At 43.7% G+C, this 19,478-nt stretch overlaps 2 protein-coding genes across 4 annotated transcripts; both read right to left on the bottom strand.

The window, feature by feature from the left end:
- Nucleotides 1-264: 264 nt before the first annotated feature.
- Nucleotides 265-7,797, bottom strand: LOC118513254 (phospholipase A1-like). 2 transcript variants are annotated; one of them, XM_036058817.1, is made up of 8 exons: nucleotides 7,671-7,797; nucleotides 6,395-6,567; nucleotides 2,760-2,883; nucleotides 2,444-2,689; nucleotides 2,197-2,379; nucleotides 1,927-2,122; nucleotides 556-691; nucleotides 265-492 (listed from the first exon to the last, which is right to left on the bottom strand). In XM_036058817.1, the coding sequence occupies exons 1-7, from the start codon at nucleotides 7,729-7,731 to the stop codon at nucleotides 601-603; spliced, it is 1,074 nt and encodes a 357-aa protein (XP_035914710.1). In that variant the 5' UTR covers nucleotides 7,732-7,797; the 3' UTR covers nucleotides 265-492; nucleotides 556-600. The 2 variants fall into 2 exon arrangements, with proteins under 2 accessions (XP_035914710.1, XP_035914709.1); XM_036058816.1 differs by having other exon boundaries at nucleotides 265-691.
- A 1,232-nt stretch (nucleotides 7,798-9,029) lies between these two features.
- Nucleotides 9,030-19,001, bottom strand: LOC118513251 (phospholipase A1-like). Of its 2 annotated transcripts, XM_036058813.1 has the most exons (9): nucleotides 17,723-17,741; nucleotides 17,137-17,350; nucleotides 16,686-16,797; nucleotides 10,440-10,585; nucleotides 10,080-10,195; nucleotides 9,875-10,001; nucleotides 9,609-9,800; nucleotides 9,354-9,534; nucleotides 9,043-9,280 (listed from the first exon to the last, which is right to left on the bottom strand). In XM_036058813.1, exons 2-9 carry the CDS (start codon nucleotides 17,180-17,182, stop codon nucleotides 9,223-9,225), a joined length of 978 nt encoding a protein of 325 aa, XP_035914706.1. In that variant the 5' UTR covers nucleotides 17,183-17,350; nucleotides 17,723-17,741; the 3' UTR covers nucleotides 9,043-9,222. The 2 variants fall into 2 exon arrangements, with proteins under 2 accessions (XP_035914705.1, XP_035914706.1); XM_036058812.1 differs by having other exon boundaries at nucleotides 9,030-9,280; nucleotides 17,137-19,001.
- Between the last annotated feature and the right edge of the window lie 477 nt (nucleotides 19,002-19,478).

Raw genomic sequence — 19,478 nt, 5'->3', positions numbered from 1 at the left:
GGGTGGTAGTGTTGTGATGCTTTTCGTTTTGGGTGAACACCTCAAACACATGGCGGGTGAGGTTAGACTTAGCAAAAATGACTAGATAAGGCAAACGTTTAAAATATACACACCTTGAGGTAGCAATTACAGGTCAAATGATTGTGCTTCCTTGTAAATAATTTGCCGTCGAACGATACACGGTGAAGGCAGAACCTGACGCCCCTCGGTGATACTCTTACCAGTATGGAAAATTCCAAACAAAAGTGCGGTTCACGTTCTGTCGTTTTAAGATGTAATTTATTTCTTTGCCCTTTTGCAGTGAAAATCTGCAATCATACCTACAACTTCCTGATGGCGATCGATACGGCATCGTCATCCATGTGATTGCTTTGTGAGTGCTGTGTGCGAAGAAGTGCCGGTGGTGGTGATGATGATGATGATCATGATACCCACTGGAAATCTTTGTCGTGAAGCGAACGTGTCGCACGATGAGATGCACCTTCTTAAGAGCTAGAATCGATACGAGTATGAACATTCTGACTGCTTTGGTCGGATGACTGGTTAGACTCCCACCAAAAATGGATATCGATGCCGACGGGCAGTGATGGGCCGGCCGCATCATATGCAACACCGCTGATCGCCAGGCATCGACGGTTTCGATGGACAGAAGGGAGGATTATTGTCTTTTATGCAGTACGAGCCCGAGGCGCTGCAATGAGAATAAGAATAAGGCGGTGGTGAATGAGGTTAATTCAGATTTAACGACCGTTGGAGAGGGGTTGCTGTGTTTATGGTTCTGAATAGCGTGCTTCTCAACCTTTGCCCTGGTAGGCATATTATCGGGGTTGTTATGAGTACCTGCAGACATGTTTTAACTAGCGTGAGTGATGACCATTTATTGGTCTTTTTGTCGTAAAGAGCATTGTAAAACTCTTGCTGGGTGTATGTCGTGGCCTTGACAAATCGAATAGGTATTTTAACATTAAAACGAATAATTGAACGTATAATGGATAGGATCTTCACGAGCTCCTCTTCTAACTACATAAGTACATCTGCCGTACACCTAATTTACTCATCAAACTATGTTAAAGGACAAATTGTTGAGAAAAAAAAATCTTATTATGGTGGTGTTATAGGCATGGCATCTTCCTCAATACGTACATAAAAAAAAGTCGTAAGTAGTCTCATCAGTAAGTAGTGATCTTCAAGAGATGCTCTTCTAGCTATCTATCCGTACATTTAATTTGACCGTTAATTTATTTATATGTACTAAATAAAGTCAAGAAATTCTTACTTTGCAAGTGTTTCAAGTACCATTGGGATAGCATAATCTTAGTCATGTATAGACAAAATCAAAATCCCCTCCTTAGGTAGTGATTTTCAAGCGATCTTCGTCTAACTTTATATCTGCCTGTCACCTACAATATCCCTCGAACTATGTAAGTATACAGACAAGGATGCTGATAAGGAAACTTTACTTCGGTGGCGTAAGACCCATAGGAATGGAATAATTCTATGCAAACATAGACACAGCCATAATCTCCTCAGTAAATAATGATATTCAGGAGATTTTCTTCTAACCATATCTAATTAAGTCACTAAATGACTATCAATGTGTAGAATGCGAACAACGAATGCTTAATTTGGTGGTGCTATAGACCCAGCGACATGTCCCTAATTCTATTCCTATTCCTAATCGTATTCACACATAGACATAACCAAAATCTCCTCAGTAAGTAACGATCTTCAAGAGGTCCTCTTGTAGAACTGTATATATGCCTTACACCTGATATATACCTCAAACATTTCCTAGGATACAAAATGCTGATAAGGAATTCTTACTTCGGTGGCCCATCGGTAATCTTCATGCGCTACTCTTCTTGTCATGCCTAATTTACTCCTTAAATTATGTTAATGTGTAGATTGCTGTCAACGCATTCTTACTTTGGTGGTGTTTTAAGCCCCATCGGTATGGCATAACCCATCGCGTAACCGAACCGTCGGCGTCCCTGCCGAATGCCCGAAAGCACCGCATTCGAAGGACACCGGCGACTGCACGGTTCCGCCATCGGTTCGTGTCCTTCATAGAGCGACTGTGCCAGATAGCAGATGGCCCAAATATGACTGCAGAGGTTGATGTCTGAAAGGTAACAAAACGGAGGGTATTATTGTTGGAGATTCTTTGCCAAAGTAAATTGTTTCTCGTATAGTTACTTGTGCTGTTCCCACAGTATGGTTGCCGTCTGCCACCGTTAACACAGAAATCGATGTGTCCGACTCGGCCGCCCTCCCCGTAATGACCAGCATTCGTGTGTATGACCTGCACGTACTTGGCATCGCCCTGATCGAGCCTATTAACGCCGCCCGGTTTGATGAGCGGTCTCGCCGGATCGAGCGCTGAAAACAGAACGAGCGATAAGTTAGTAAAGAAAGTTAGTTAGCTTTAGCTTGTGTCCAGTACCTATGATACGCTCCATTCGGAAGTTGAGATAGTTCGCCATCAAACCGCAGATGTGTGCGCCGAGCGAGTGGCCAACGCAGGTTGTCTTCTCCACCGGCAGTCCGAGGTCTCGCAGCTGCATCAAACTCTGCGCCAGACAGGTCGCCACCGGACGTATGTTGTAGACGGCCGCGACATAGCACGGTGGCTGACAGAGCGCTCCCCAATCGACAAGGAACACGTTGTATCCGCCGTGGTTAATGTATGCTGAAATGGATAGCACACAGCAGGTGGGTCTTAGTGTTCGGTACCTTTGGATGGCATTGGCATCACCTACCATCGCGTAGAACCGCAATCGGTAGCGTATCATCACCGCCGGCGTACCCGTGTATCAGAATGATGTTCTCCTTCGCGTGATCCCATTCGGTGTTGTTCAACCAGTCCCGAAGCCGATGATCGAACTGTGGTAAACGGAGAGAGCGGGTTAGAACATTAGACACATCAGCAGATACGGCCTTGTCGAGTTTACCGGTACGAAAACTAGAACTATGTCAGAGAACCATTGATAACGGCCAGACAGGGAGGGGGGAGGGGCGGAGAACCAAAACACGGCGTTAATCTGCGTGCCAACCGCAATTCCCCTTGCATGACATTGATCAGGGCCAATAGGCCACGGATGTTGTGTGGTGTCGGTGTCGGTGGTGGTGGTTGGAAACTTGATATGCAAAACAAAACAACACACACACACACACACACACACCCACACACACCGTTTTCGAAGGCACCGTTGTGGTTCAATAATTGAGGTTAACAAACTGTTGAACTACTCACTATCCCGACCCGATGCTGGCGGTAGCAGGTGAAACGATCATTGCTGAGGGACCTGAATGGGGAATGCATATTAATAACTGCTGTCTCCCTCTCGCTGTCTCTCGCCTCGTCGGCAACTTGCCGGACTGCATGCCGGATGCCCGACTCGACATGGCTTATGTTGCGTGGCTTATGCATGCCCAACACGTTGCCTCGGTTGATTCATTCACGAACGAAACACGCGCCCCATTCTGCACTTCCGACACGACGAAGTTTCCGGTGTACAGTTATGGTTCGGGCTGTCGGTAAGCAATTGTTTGTACACCGGTACACACTTATTACCGATTATTGGCACCGCTACTAAATGGCCGGACAGTCGACAACAAAGGCAGTGCGACAGTTTTTGGCTATGTTTTCCATCCGCTTGGTGTGCTGGGTGTTTGCGTGCCGGGCGTAAGAATGGTGGACGCCTCTAATTAGTGGGTGACCACGGCCAATTGGAAAGTACCCTTGCCGAGATCTGTGTCAAGAACTGTGCGGTTGTGCAAGTGTGGCCAAAAAGTAGTTGTACCACGCTTGAGGGTTTAATAGCAGATGCGATAGGTGTTTGTGTAAAAAGCGTAGGAAAAAATTAACTATTATATCTGGTTGTCTTTTCTCGTTTTTGTAACTGCCCTAAAAACTATGCCACTTTTCACTTGTTATCCTAATATTTTTTAAGAGAACTTGTGAATGATTGGGGTAGTCTGCGCTTTGAAAATTGTTCTATTGTTTGTCTTGAACAGTTTTTCTGTCTGTTCTAACTTTTTATTTACCAATACCTGTTAAGTCGATTCTGTTTGTATAGTGATCAAATTATTCTTCTTTTTGCATTACTATTGTTGACATTTTGGCCCAACAAGTCAAAGCTGGATAGATAAATTATAGTTAGATTAGTAAAATATAAGTGACATGTCCTGATAGCTTGTTCAGTTAAAATCTATTAAAACTTTACAACGATTCAATAATTGAAAATCAAAAATAAAATTACTTTTAACTTCATACACATAATATCGCAGTGGATAATCTGAGTTCTGCAATCTATGAAATTATACGTAAGACCGATCTCTGTAGCACAAAGCTAAGAAGACCTTTCGGTGGCGTATTATTAACGCTGCTCTTCTCAAAGTTTACCAATTTTTCCTCTAGTTTTTTCTTCTTCTTCCCTGGCACTACAACTTCGAGAGGTCGCGGCCTGCCATTTCTGGCTTTCTGTGACTTGATTTTACCCGTAGCAAAAAAGTAGCTCTGAGTACGGGGGAGGTGGTCTGGATGGGATTTGAACCCCCGTGTGAAGACCGATGCCGCTGTCACCTCGGCCACCGGACCGCCCCACCCCAGTTTATCTCAGGTTCATCGATCAAACCTTTAGCTGATAGGGGACCCTGCTAAGCTCTGATAGGCTCTGCTAAGATCCTTCAAGGAGCTGATCCAGCACTGAGATCCTGACGGCTTGTTACGTTCTTACTTTAATTAACCTTTCTTACTTAACTTTCTTAAACATCTCTATTTCACTTTCACGTACTTTTTGTTCAATACTTGGGTATTAAAAAATAAGGATTGATTCTCGGTTTTTGTGAAGTTTCTCTGTAGATGCCTATTTAACTAAGAAGACTTTGCACATGTACCACCCATTAGTTCACGTGTGTTGATGTTTCATCACAAATTACAGGAGGAATGCAGATAGCATAATCCTTATGGCAACGCTCAACAATGCTGCGTTGATATAAGAAAAAATCTAGGATAAAACCGAACGCTTCGGAACTTCAACGAAAGTAATAAATATTCGAGATGTTTATAGAAGGACAAATCACTACATTATTTGAGTTAAATTAAACAGATGTTAAGGGATAGAACTGATTTCGACGGTATCCAGTCTGACTGATTAATTTAGAGGCAACAACACGAACTTGTGTGTTTATACCTAAACAATCTTCTTCCTTGGCACTACAACCTCGATAGGTCTCGGCCTACCATTCTGACTCTCTGTGACTGGATGTTACTCTTAGCTGGATAGTCAGTCCTGCGTGCGGATCCCTGCATGATTTAACAAACCCATTCAATCTTAGATCAAATCGCGACGGACCATGCTGCCTTTGTGCAACAGTGAACTTCTTGCTTTAGGTGTAAATTGAATCACACTTAACAATCCTGCAGAGAACGCAGTCAGATGCAACCATACAGCATAGAAAAACCGATCGATATTATTAACAATTGACCGGGTCAAAACATATTAACCATTTTCATTCTACCCTCGATGCCCATACACATACCCATTACTCCGAACAAAAGGCTCGCGGTGGAATGCATCGATAATGAACTTCAAATCCAAAGCCCTTCCCAAAGCCCGCGATGGCGTAACATTTTCTTCACCCACCCCCTTCCCCTGAAGCCTTTCGCACGTGCCTCAAACACGGCAAAAAAGAGTTCCGCCAGCATAGGCTCCGTTATGCTGAGCAGCAGCTATATACGACTCGAACAGCACATTAGCACCGGCGGTCTGTGTGTCTCCTTCCGTACCACGCTTGCCCACAATTCATTGCAAGCTGTAGCATTGCATTTTAATGCTTCTTTCATTGCAAACGACTTGAGCCAAAAAGAAGCCGCAGCAGAAGAAGAGGAAAAAAACGGGTATCAAACCAGTTATTAACATCGTATCAAACGGATTGCGTGAATTCACTGCTGTCCAGCCGGACATAAGCGGTGGTGCCGGGGGAGGAGGATGTGTACGAAAATGCACTTGCAGTCGGCAAAACAAGTGCACGGCGTTTGCTAGGGACCTTCCTATCGCCCCTCCTTCCCGCCCCCCCCCTAATTTCTGCACGTGTATTTGTGGCTTAAAGTGGTTGAGGCCGTTAGTTAAGGCAACCTTGACGTTCAAAAACGAGTCTCGTGCCCTCACGCTCGCGCGAAACGCCATCGGTTGGAAAGGCTCGTAAGCCGTGTCCTCTTTTAGAACAGATGTTTGCCGGTATCATGTACAAGATGTACCGTGCACATACACACACACGCGTGCATACACTCCCATAAAAGGATTAGAGCAGCGAGAATCTTGAGCAGCCTTGGGGAGATCTTTTTTACGTGGATAGCCGCTAAACCGAGAAGGATCCGCTTGCTACTTACCTTAAACTTATCCTTCACGATGCCGGACGTGTAGAGGTAGATGCTGATGTCCTCATCCGGACACACGTCCTGCCCGTTGCCCCGCTTCCACACGCAGTCCTCCCGCGTCGAGTTGAACGAGTCCGGATCGCCCAGATAGAGGGCCTGCGCCAACAGATGCTGTGCCTGGGCGTCTATAAATTGGTCTTGCGGTTGGTTTTTTGTGTGTGTTTTTTGGGGGGGAGTTTTCGATTTTTTTGTTGCCATTTTTGCCGTGGGGAAGATGGGGTTAAGAAGGGTTCGTTTTCCACCACGAAAACCGTAAAACGTATAAAACCAGATCGAATCATATGCTTTCACAGTTGGAAACGAATGATAGCGACAGGGGGTGCTACAGGTGATGGGAAGATGAAGCGACAAGTTGGAGTGCGTGAGATGAGCAACGGGAAAATGTGGTGGAAAAATGCATTCCGAAAACGGGGGGTGAGCTTGTGTGAGTTTTTTGTTTAAAGAAAAGAAATAGGAAGCAGAGTACGAAAAGTCGACATTCACAAGATCACGAGAGAAATCACGTGCAGAGTGCCTCAATAATATGTTGCTGTGAGCACGCGCATTGCAAAAAAAAGTAAAAGAGACGTTCTTAGTAAGAGTTGGTAGTAGAAAGATTGTGACGGAAAAAGGGAAAATTAGTAGCCATTGTAATGCACCGGCACATGGATGGCGCTCATCATGCTGTCGGTGTGGTAGTGTAGAGCCACTGCTTGTGCGTACTTGTGCCAGTCCAGCTAGTAACCGTGAACCGTGAAAGTGATTGAGTTCTCCTCTCTGCACATGCACTAGTGCACACAAACACACAGACACACACAGCCACACAAAAAGCGATATGATTCGTGTCGATGGTTTTCCATTGTTTTGTTCTTGCTGGTAACTTGTGCGCGGTTGGGCTAATTAATGCGCCTCCATTGTTGGTCTCCATTGAGAGAGATGCAGTGGCTTTTAAAATTTTCTTTAACATGAGAACAGTTTTGTTTTGTTGGATTGAACACGATAACCGATGATTTCCTTTTACTTTTCGTAGACAACAACCCTAGGCAAAGGTTCGTCGCCTGATGACTTGAAGTCACTCACTCAAATTACACACTTGCATATCACCGAGATGATCTCTCTCTCTCTCTGTTTGAAGGACTCTTCCTACCTTCTTGCTCACTACAAAGCATCCTCCCTCCTGGCTGTGGGATGATGAGATGGGAATTCTGACGAGCCGGCAAGCTCAATGACGCTCAAAAGGATCACTTACAAATCATTACACCGCCGCTTATCAGCATCGAGCTGAGGATGATCTTCACTAGCAGCACCATCTTCAAACACTGGAACCACACACACACTGGTTGGCCCTTACTGGTGACCACAGTTCGGCTGGACAATCCAAGCCCTAGCAAGCAACTAACCAACCGACGGTCTGCACAACAGCTACCAACCCGTAACCAACGACTGTAGCCACCAAAGTCGGTCGCGGGCCGGTCTGCAGGTTTCACCCTTGCCACCCTTACCGAGCACCCGCTCCGTTCGGGGTCTGCACGGCCATGAGCTAGCGGTGCCGAAGCGTTCATCGTCGCACCGTGTGTGCCATGCTACAGCAGGTGGAAATGAACGTTGATCGTGAGTTCATTCGAGCCGCGTTGCTTTGTGTTGGAAACCGTTAGATGCAACATTCTCATCATCGCCGTCTGGTCTGGTGGAGTGGAGCGCGAACCTTTTGCGAGGCTGTAAATTGGGGGCTAATTGCACTTGGTTTGATAAATTCATTACAACAAGATAAGTAGAGGTTGACAGGTGGTAAAGAGGCGAAAAAAGGATAAGAACAACGAGAGAGAGAGAGAGAGAGAAAAAAAAGATAGGCCTGAAAGGAGAAGTGTCAAGAACTGTGTAATTACTAACCGGCATGTCAATGTCGGTATGCTCAAGCGATTCTTAACAAGATAGAAGAATTGTCGCTTGTTTAACTTATTTGAAAAGACTTTTTGTGAGCATCTTCGTGTATTGATGATCTCTTCACTTGCTGATGCAAGCAACTGGCTGCACTAAATAGGACACCACATAGACAAGAAAGACATAAATTTCATCGCTCTTTTACACCAAACAGCAGAAAACGTGACCATCAGCACACACGGACAATGGACGGTGGAAAAGAAGTAAGTACACTCGTTTTTGTTAATAATTTAAGATGCCCCATTAGCAACACCCCACAAATTGCGTGTTGGGTAATAGGAAAGCATCTCCAGGCGAGGAACCAAAAAACTAAATGCACCTCGAAGAAGCTCTTCTTCAAATGTCATACCGATGTCGTCACTGCTTTACTATGCCAGGCACGTTTTAGCCATTCGTTGCTTACGTCCAAAGTCACCCAAACCGTAATGGAGAACCGCGACCTGATGAAGGTTTGGCTGGTTAAATGAACCAGCCTTTCGTTCACGCAGATTCGAAAAGTAAAGCATGACCCCGTTACGATTAGCAGCATTGTAGAACAGAACCTACAAACTGGTGGAGGACAAATTGATGCAGTTCCGCCTTCTTCCGGGAGATATGATCTTGTGCTCGATCACCTCAATTTGTCCTCAATTCAAATGTAAGTTCAAACTCGAGAAATCGTTACCGGTACGTTACAATAAACTGGTGTATTTACAGCGTTACATCGATCTTAGGTCTATCAAGCTATGTTCTCATTGCGTCCTTAGTCGTTATCTGTTCCTTGTTTAATACTGGTATTTGTAAAACCAAATGCTCCTCCTTCTTCTTCTCATTGAATTGCACCGCCTCTCATCACTTCGTCACGTGTAATGTCTTCCGTTCTAGTTAAATGGGCAGTTCATAGTTTGCTCCATGTGCACACAGTATCCTCCCGTGACACTGCGAAAGGGTAGAAAACATTGCGATTAGTAAGAATAATGTTGGATCCCTTTTAGTTCAAGCTCATCCATACTTTCCCGGCGTATCCTGTCCGACCGTAAGCCATTTCATCCGCACTCGATTCGACTTCACGAAGGGTATCCGATTGTCGGGAACGCATCCAGACGGACACCTGAAGGCTCGCATTGGTCTGGACGCTAGGATTGCGTTGGCAAGGTAGCATACGCTCAAAAAGTGACTACATCGGGCTTGTTCTGTAAAGATTGTAGTAAAATAATTTAAAAAATAAGGATCTTTTATACAAAACAAAGCAACTCTAGCTTCTTACTTATTCGATCACCCTCACAGTAAGGCTGCACCTGTCCACCGTTGATGCAAAAGTCCACCCGACCGGTAAACGAGCTTTGCCCTAGCAAACCGGCATTCGTGTGTATTATCTGAACGGAGCGTGCATCCTCCCGTGTTAGGCGAAACTTTTTCGATGCGTGCTTCTCGATCAGTGGTCGTGCTGGGTCAAGTCCTAATTAAATAAAATAAAATATGTAAAGCTTTAGTTATGGGACAAGCACTTCCAGCTAGATGTTTATACGGTACCAATGATCTTGTACTGCTTTTTCGTCAGATGGTTAGTCATCATGCCGCATATGTGTGCCCCGAGCGAGTGGCCCACGCACGTTATCTGCTTGCTGGTACATCCGGCGAACGTAAGAAAAGAGTAAAGCTGCGAAAAAGGGGAATCAAACCGTTTCCTGATTGAGAAAGATTGACTCGCAGAATCGGCGGCATTGCTTACTTATACCTGTGCCGTACACTGTGCCACCAGTTTGGTATTGGAAAGAGATGAAAAATAGCACGGATACTGTGACAACACCTCCCAGTCGACGGCAAACACGTTAAACTTACGCGAAAGGTAGGCTGTGAAGGGCAGAACAAAAGGGAGAAAGCAACAACTCGTAAACAACTCGGCAAAAGCTCGCACCGTCTGTCGGAAAGCTCACGGTGAAACGCTTCAAGGTACGAATGAAGCGTTTCTGTGCAAATTGACGCGTTTCATGATTTCAAATGAAGTTCTTTTAACTGTTTTTAAATTTTTTAAGGAAATTTCAGTAAATTCTAGTATAATTAGCAATGATAAACATATTTGAAGCATTTTTCATACCATCTTTCAGGAACATAATATGCCGGCTCGTCTGTGTGCCATTGAAACCGTGAATGATTATCGCCGTCTGTTGATTCGTTTTAAAGCCGACCTTGAAGATGGACTTTGGTTCGTTCATATCGATGATTCTTCCTTTCCGAAAGGTGCTGTGGAAGAAAACAAAAAATGCATGCAAATGAGTCAAAATTAGTACAGGCTTTTAGGTAGTTTATCGATAATCAGATAGGAAGCGCAACGAAGTGAAGAAAATTACACGGGTACAAGATGGATCGGTCCGTTTTTTTTTGTGTGGCATACTCATTACTCGCTACATTGGAGCAGAAAGGAACGTCACCAAACCAACGTACCTGCTTCGCCGCCGCATGTAAATGAGACCGAAACACATTGGCGCCCCAGAAGCACCACACGCGAATGGAAAAGCGGAAAACCTCGGGCTCATCTGCTCCCACCGGAAGCGACGGTACTGGGAGGGCCCGAAAATGCTTTACACTTTTTTTTCTTTACGGCGATGTGGGTGGTGAAAAATGGCAGACAATCAGCGCGACGAACGACGCTTGTAATTGTTGGTGGGCGATTATTGCAGGTGCTTTCTTACCATCACACATCGTAAGCGATTTGTCGATTTGATTAGATGCTATCAAAGCAGTTGTTTTGTTTTTTGCGAAGCAGAAAAGGCAAATAAATATTAATTTAAGACAAAGAGTTTTCTTTCGCTGTCAACAGGGCTGTGTCCCACACACAAAAGGAAGGAAGTCTGCATCGCTGCAGACTTGTGTGCTGAGGTATTGTGTAATTGTCTTCCAGCGCGGGCGCGCAGAAAGCCAGGATGAATTAATTCATACACATTCAGCGAACGCTAATTACCTGCATATCCGACTTCCTTGTGAGGTGTCTGGTAGGGTGGTTCGAAGCACAAAAACAAAACCTTATGATCATGCACGATGACGATGATGATCGCCAAGCATTTTTCCCACAGCGGGCAGCCTCGCTTTGCGATTCCGTGCAAGCTGTAGGGATAATTTTCCACCCTAAATCTGAATCGATGGTGTTGATCGCACAGTAAATCAGGTGACGAAAGGGCAGCTCAGTTATTATGACTCAATTTAAAATGTATCAGTCATGGGTGCAACTGTTTGCTCCCGAACGTCCGTCAGTGGATCAGCAATAAGGTGTCACACAGTTCCCGGCAGACCAAGCACGACATGGTTCGTTCCTTCTGACTTTCACTTTTCCGTAGGTCGCGATCTGTGCTTTGCTCTCGCGTGTCTCGGATAAGCTCCCGGTTAATTACGATGATGTAAGGCGCACTGTTGGATGGTGTTGATTGATATGGTATGCGGTACAGAATGCAGTCGGTAGCTGTTGAAAATGCCTTGCCTTTCTTCCTAAAGTGTTTCGAGCTTTAAGGTGCAACAGTACCACGAACCCTGGGAACATATTTCACTCGGAAGAAAACGAATAGAAATGTGTCTCTTTGCCCTATGTGTGTGTGTGTGTCATCATTAGGGAACGATTTGCGCGAGCTAACAAAATGCACAGTCCCAACCATGTATATCTAGTCTTGCAGCTCGTGATGTGAAGTTGAAACGAAATAGAAGCATAAAAAAAAACAGAACCAGGGACCCCATTTAGTGACTTCAATGCACACCGGTAAGCAACGAACCCAAGCGAAACAAAACGAACTCCGTGGTCGTCGCACAAGGGTCGGCGCGGCAAGACTTTCTTCGCAGGCGCAGCTTTCTGTTCCGCCTGATCGCTCGGCGTTCGTCTGGATCGTGTTAACCTTGCCATTAGGCAGATGCAACCGGTATGCGCACAGAACGAGCGAAGGATCACGATTCGGCGCTGCTGCTGCACTCCATAAAAGGGTGTTCATTTTTATTTGAACCTTCCCGGTGACACCGCGTTAAGGAGTGAATCCACAGAGCTCATCATATCGAAGGGAAAAGGGGGAAATTTACGGCACATTAATGTGTGGATGATGTTGCAGGAGAAGATTTCCATCTCCCACATTAATGCTCGTGTGTCACGTGCGATCAATCCCAAATGAAATTGAAAGTTGCTCGTGTGGCACGATTTTTGTTTTTATTCAAACAGGAAGTTTGTAACTCGAGACACCCGTACCGGAATGAAGACATTAAGGAGAAAAAATGTCAGCAGCTTAAAACGCTTCCAATCTGTAGCCCCGCGGTGAACAGATACGCATCTTGCGGAATGTAGAAGCGATCGGCAATAATTGATCGATACAGTTAGCTCTTAAGATGGGGCTAGAATATAGAAAACGGGGTAAGAAAATCCAACAGGAAGCGGATGGGAAATGAAAGTTTACAGTAGCTCCACACTGCTCTCTACCATATGATTATCAAGCGATTATTAAAACGGACCGCATGAAGCACAAGAAATGGCTTTGCAAGTCCAGCAATGTACACTTGAGCATCTTATTTATAGAATGGGACTTGTATGGCATTAATATTTACAGAACTTCAAATCGTAAAATCGCTTCAACCTTCGTTGGTGTGATTATGCCAAGCAGGAGAGTTTGTTGAAGGTCCGTTTTGCAAGCGTTAGGGAGCAAGTAATTGTTTTATGATTTAACATGCCAACGGTCGGCTTCGTAGGTCTCCTATTTCGCGACCGCTAGTCGATCTTTACAGCAATGTGTTACTTTTCGATCGTGTTTCAATGCGATATTTACCCATATTTGATGTTGGATATATCAATGTTTAAATAATGGTGTTGCCAATACGGCCAGGTCTTCCTTAATGAATAACAAAATAATGATGAAGTTTACGTAGCACAGAATAGAATAAGGAATAGAGAAATATAGAGAATTAATTTCTCTATTCTCTAGGAAGAGATAATAGAGAGATATTCTCTGTATATTAGAGAATTATAGCCGAAACGTTATTTTCAATTCATATAATATTTTTGAGGCCTGACTATTGAAAAATATAGTTTTTAATCAACTACACCTGAACTAGGCTAAATTACGATAATATCGTGTCCAACAGCATCTCTGATTTTGCAACTGAGGATGCCATAAAAAGAAAACATTGGATAAGGCCAAACGGTAGAGTAGAACCAAAGCTACTTTTCATTTAAAGAAGTGATAAATTGCTTTTGTTTCTTGTTTTTTTTTGTATTGTTCATTTAACAAATAAAAACGTTTTAGACTCCAGCAACACATTCAAAGACAACAGCATGAGAATATTGGAGAACGCTACTTAATTTAGAGAAGCGTTAACAGATGGTATAACAATTGCAGAACATAATTTCATTAATCGTACGCAACTAGTTTAATTTCGGGTGTTAATGTATTGGTCTTTTTTGTTTATTGTCAACTTATACATGCGATTACCATAAAAAGAGCCAAAGTAGAAGAAAAAACAAGACTATCCCTTCGTGTCCCCTGTCATGTGTTCTGTCGTGTCCCCTACCACCGGGCCGCTCATTTCAAGGTGCCCAGTTTATTCTATAAATACTAAATGTACGTGTCGAAAACTGTATTAGTAGTCCCGTTTAAAAATCTTCGCCAATACTAATGATCATACAATAAAGAGATGCATCATGGTCGCCTTCCAGTATTATCTGCTTCATCATTAAATCATCAGTGCTAAACAAAATGACAGCGGAGCTTTAAAAAAAACCTTTTAAGCTTATAAGTTATTTTCAAGCTAGCAAAATTCTTCCTCCTCTTCTGCTTAGCTTAACGACCTTTTAGGTCATACCGGCCATCTAACAGCTTGATAGATTGAAGATAGGCTTAATAGGTACCTTCTAGTTGGATAGTTATTTAGTGAGTCCTCATTACGGAGCAAGCTCAACTAAACATATTATTTTAATAAATTAATATTATCGAATTGATGGGTTCAAACCCCATCTGGACCGCCTCCCCGTACGCAGGGCTGACTATCCAGCTACGGGTAAAATCAAGTCACAGAAAGCCAGAAATGGTAGGCCAAAACCTTTCGAGGATGTAGAGTCAAAGAAGAAGAATGTTATTTGTAACCTTAAAGACTTGAACAATTTGGATTTGAAGATAAACCTCTCGACAGTATAAAGTAACTGTCACTTGTAACTTTGTAAATCTCTTGGAAGTCCTAAACAGAATGAAAGTTGGAGACCCCTAACACTTCGAATCTGCTGACTGGGCCAGATTCAGAGACCGAGCAGGTCTTTATTGACCTTGGAACCCTTTAAATGCTAGAAAATTTAAGGATGAAATCAAAGCCCAAAGCAATGCAAGCTCTAGGCCTCAAGCATCTGCTCAGTAAGCTTTTGCTGTGATCCATCTCTGACCTTTGGGTGTAATACTCAAAACTGGATGCAATGGATAACTTCATTTGTTGCACTCTTGCTGCAGTTTTGCTATCATTATTATATCAAATAATAAAATACAAATTAACTCGTTTAATATAAAAACTAAACCAATTTTCGTACAAATTCTCGCTCTACATCCATAATTTACTACCAACTTTTACTATCAATGCAGACAGGCCGGCAACGTATCATCATGAATGGCCCGTGTATAACGACGACCGGGAAATGTTGATTACCGTACCGCTATTATCTTAATCGATCTACAACGATCATGTGAGGCGCACATGCCTGCACCGATGCTAATCTAATGTGCATGCCCGATGTCCCGGTGTACTCACTGCTCCACGCAGAGTGCTCTGCATGCAGATGATAAAACGGGTATGATAATGAAATTTCACTCTCACTCGATTGTGCGTGCGTACGCGTCCACAGCAGAAAAAAGGGTTCAGGGTAAGGGAGCTTAGCCGCATCCTTGGACAATGATGATAGGAAGTGGGAAAGCCATGGGCACAACTAAAAAGTGAAAACGGAACCAGTTTGAAGGGCACTCATTAGAGGGCAGGGTAATAAAATTCTTCCCACCGATCAAGGTGCTACGGGGTGTGTTTCTACGTGGCGCGTACACTGTCCCCTCAGTGGTTTAGTAGCACAGTGACCCACTAATGAGCCACTCCTTCCTCCTATCCTTTGGCCGATTAGTGTGCGGCGTCTGAAAGCGTGGGTTGGTTTGGTTGGCAAGTGCTAGCCAGTTGTGCAATTGGATCCGAAATACCGGTATGTGGGATCGACCATATCTAGCTAAGCTTCCCTGCGGGAAAGATGTCAAACACCACGACACGCAATAATGCCTGGATATCGAAAAAACGGGAATTTGCCACATCGCGACTCTCACCCCGTGGCAATCGAAAGCCGGTTGTGTGATGGAATCTGGAAGCGTAGGAACTTTGCGGAAAAGAAAAGCTTAGCTGCACAAATCATAAATAGCTGCAACTTTAACTTCAAGTAAAACTGTTTGGTATGGCATTTGGACACCTTTGAAGTGATATGATCGGGAAGGTATTTACAGTTAATCTCACCGCCATTTACCCTTTTATGTGACAATGAGTGAGAGAGCGAGAGACTCCACTGGGAATTTAATATAAGAAGAAAGGTTATCACCATTAGTATTTTGAGTAGATTTTTGATGTCTAAAGTCTAAAGTATCTACTAATCTGTCAAACGACTCCATCCTTCCACGATTAAGCACATCTAATGAGCGTTTACTTTCTGATGAAGATAACGTTAATGATAATGAATACCAAGAGACTGGGAAGGATTGAAAAAGATATTCATATTAATAACTCACACTTGCAGTTTTCTTTCACACAAAGATAAATCCTATAATCACATCATTAGCTGAGTGATGTATCTGAGCTGTGTTTTTTGTTTCTTCTTCCGTTTGCCAGCCTGTTGTTTCCATCTGTTGAACAGTCAGCAGAAGGGCGTTGATCTGTTTATGACTATTGTTTAATGCTTTGATTGTCTTTCATCTTTCTTTCTGCAAGTTTCTTCTTCTTGTGGCAAACCTTAGACAAATATGCATTAATGTTTACGCACGATAGGTGTGGAGGCTCATCTTCGCTATGGAAGAGGCTAGTGAACTAAGGGTAAGGGTTTATGATCCTTCCCTTGTTTTATGACGATACAAATTCCCGTAACCAGTTTCAAGCTTTTCACCTGATCCGATATATCAACACTCGCACGGTACACGTGTTTCAATCGCCCTCGAGGTACGCTTGGATGGTGCGCAAACGAAAGACAATAAATAAGCAGACTTGAAGTAAGAAGGTTGGTACGTCGTAAAAAATTAGCGGACTTGATGCGCTCCAAAAACGCGCCGATCTTCCTACTCGGTGTGGGTTTGTGGTGCAAACCATAAATACTTACGGTGTGTAGAGGAAAAACTTGATGTCCTCGTGCGGGCACTCGTAGTTCTTGGTCCACATGCAGCGAAAAAAGTTTAGGTCCAGTACGCCACCCTGAAAAATGGCGCCCATCTCTGCCGATCCGACACATGGCACACACAATCGAACGGAAGACAAGAGCAGAAAAGACAGAAGAACAGTGTGTCAAACGAAGGACAAAACGGGCAACCGATTACTTCACTGCCTAATCACACGGTGACGAAAATTGTGCACACTAAACACAAGCAGCTGGCTCATTAAAACTGACTCGCCTGAGGGCGGACAGAAGAACGATTAGCAAGTAATCGTATCCGCTGGTGGGAATGAATGCGTGTGTGCCAACGGAACAAAAACAAAGAACAAAATACACTTTTTACTTGCAAAATTAATTGCCGGCGTTCACTAGGAATCGAAACCGCTAGGCCACTATTTACCTGCCAGCATCGATAGAACGGTAAGCACGCCGAATAATAATCTCATTATGGGTGGGAAGTGGTTTTTCCTTTTCACAGTAGTAGCGGCCGTTTTCTTCGTTTTGTGATGGATTTTGTGCTTTACGCCGGGCACAACAAACACAGAAAGAACAAACTACCGGAATTGCCGTTGAGCAATTACATCGGAAATATGTGCACGACGACGCTCACACTGCTAGAATTGGGCAAAACGCAGAAGAATCACTTCTCACTTCAAGAATGGCAACGCATCCAAGCTGACGGGTACCGGGATAGCACCGGTTTGAATCCAGCTATCGGAGCGTAGCATATGATTATCGAATCAATTCACACTAAGTGCTGGGATGGGTAATTCCACTTCCACTGCGTACGCTTGCGCGATTTAGATTTATTTTCACTCACTGTATACGCACACACTAACTACACTGACTTGGTTGCATTTATCATAACAAGATTGATTTAAAATAACGATTTATTTTACTACTAATTTGGTTTACAAAGCATCGTTCAATGCTTAAAAGAAGTAAAAGCGAAAAGCGCACCGCCACAACCCGGTACAAACACACACAACCGATCCGCACTGATCGAGAGCCCGAGCAGGAATGAGTTTCCACGTTTTCTTCTGATCGTGGCATGCTCGCCCATGCACAGCCAACCCATGCCACCGCTCCAGGCCGGGCTGCTTTGTGCGTGAGCTTTTACCAGTCCGCATGCCCTGGGAGCAGTTTTTCTCACTTGTGTGATGCTTTTTTTTCCTGTATGAAGAGTCACGAGACGCTGGTTCTCGCGAAACATCCTCGCGTTTTTGGAGAAAAGAAATGCAAAAGCAAATATGGGGAAGCGTAGTTTTTGCTTTGTTTGGATGCATTTTCCCAGATTTGTTTCACTTTGTTTACAATCATGCCGTTGATCGCTTCCTTATTCAATTAAAACCTGCTTGTTCTGTGTGTGCGTGTGAAGTATTGCAGTGGAAGTGTTTACATAGGAAAGCACTGGCAACTTCAACCGTTGCTTAGCAACACTCGCGCCCCAATCGCGTATGACATTCTTGCAGGAAGCAGATGAAATGTGTCGGTTGGTTTCTTTTGATAGCAAAAAAACCGCCCCTGCAAACTAGCTTCCAAGTTCACGAATCGAAACCGGTCAGAAAGGAGCTCGTGCAAAGCTCGTTTGTTATTGTTGTGTTTGTTGGCGACCCGTTCCCGGGCAAGGAGCGCTATGTCCAGTCGCAACCGGAAAACCGGCTTGTTTACGGGAAACTTCTTGATGCTGGTGGGGCGGGACAGAGTGAATGTTACCCGAATGTGCCATTCGTACCAGCGGTTTATTTTTCTGGAGCAATGGAAAAGGAAAAGCTTCAAGAGAGACTCTGGTGTCTAGAGTGTCTGGAGTTGGATTGGATTGATGTAACGCATCTGAAAACGGCTGACAGTTTAGTAGGACAGTAGAGCAAGGTGAAAAACGAACGTTATAGAACACTTTGGTGCGGTATTTGTGTCATGAGTGACGCAATGGGAAGGAAGTGTTGAGCGTAGCTGAGTGCTTGAGTGTGGCTGATCGGATTGTGTCATGGAAACGTAGGATGGGGTATTAGTCGGGTGGGACTTGTTTCAAAGGCCCGGCGGCCCGGTAGTAGAGGCGACAACGGCGCCGGTCTTCACACGACAGAACCGGGATTCAAATCTCATCTGGGCCTTACCCCCCATAGTAAGGCACTGACTATCCAACTATGTGGCATCAGTAAGTCTTAGTTGATTCTAATTTTCAAATTATGCTTTTCAGTGCTACATCATACGATGTAAAAAAAACATAAAAAAAATCATAAACGTTCAATGAAAAATCTTTAATTCCGGTACAATTAGAACGTGTGAAATGAAAATTAGATTCTACATACTTTATACAAAATATTTAAAATAACATAAAATTGATGATTTTGTTTTTCTTTTACGATTAAATATGATTTGTTCGAAACTGTTTTAAATTAGCTTATACTGCAAATGTTTTTTCTTTTACTAACCAACAAATAGAGGTACAAGAGAGGCAAAAATAACCCATAGTGTTTCGTTTAAACGGTTGCTATAAAAATTGCATACTTTAGGCGCCTAGAGGTATGCAATCTGATGTACTGAAGCGAGCACGTGGATGTCTGTACTTACTTTTACGAAGAATTTTCCTCTCGGTTTTTGAAATTATCTTCGACTTTTCTTACTCGCTTTTTGAACGTTTTGGCAGACATAATGTTTTCATAAACATTATTTTGATAAGTAAGAATATTGTGTTATCTATTGTGTATTATTAACCCAAATGGGGCACACTAGTTTTGG

This window comes from Anopheles stephensi, chromosome 3 (genome assembly GCF_013141755.1).
Source record: "Anopheles stephensi strain Indian chromosome 3, UCI_ANSTEP_V1.0, whole genome shotgun sequence".
Lineage (NCBI taxonomy): Eukaryota > Metazoa > Arthropoda > Insecta > Diptera > Culicidae > Anopheles > Anopheles stephensi.
The sequence above is the reverse complement of the archived record's forward strand: the minus strand, read 5'-3'. Positions and strand labels throughout refer to the sequence as shown.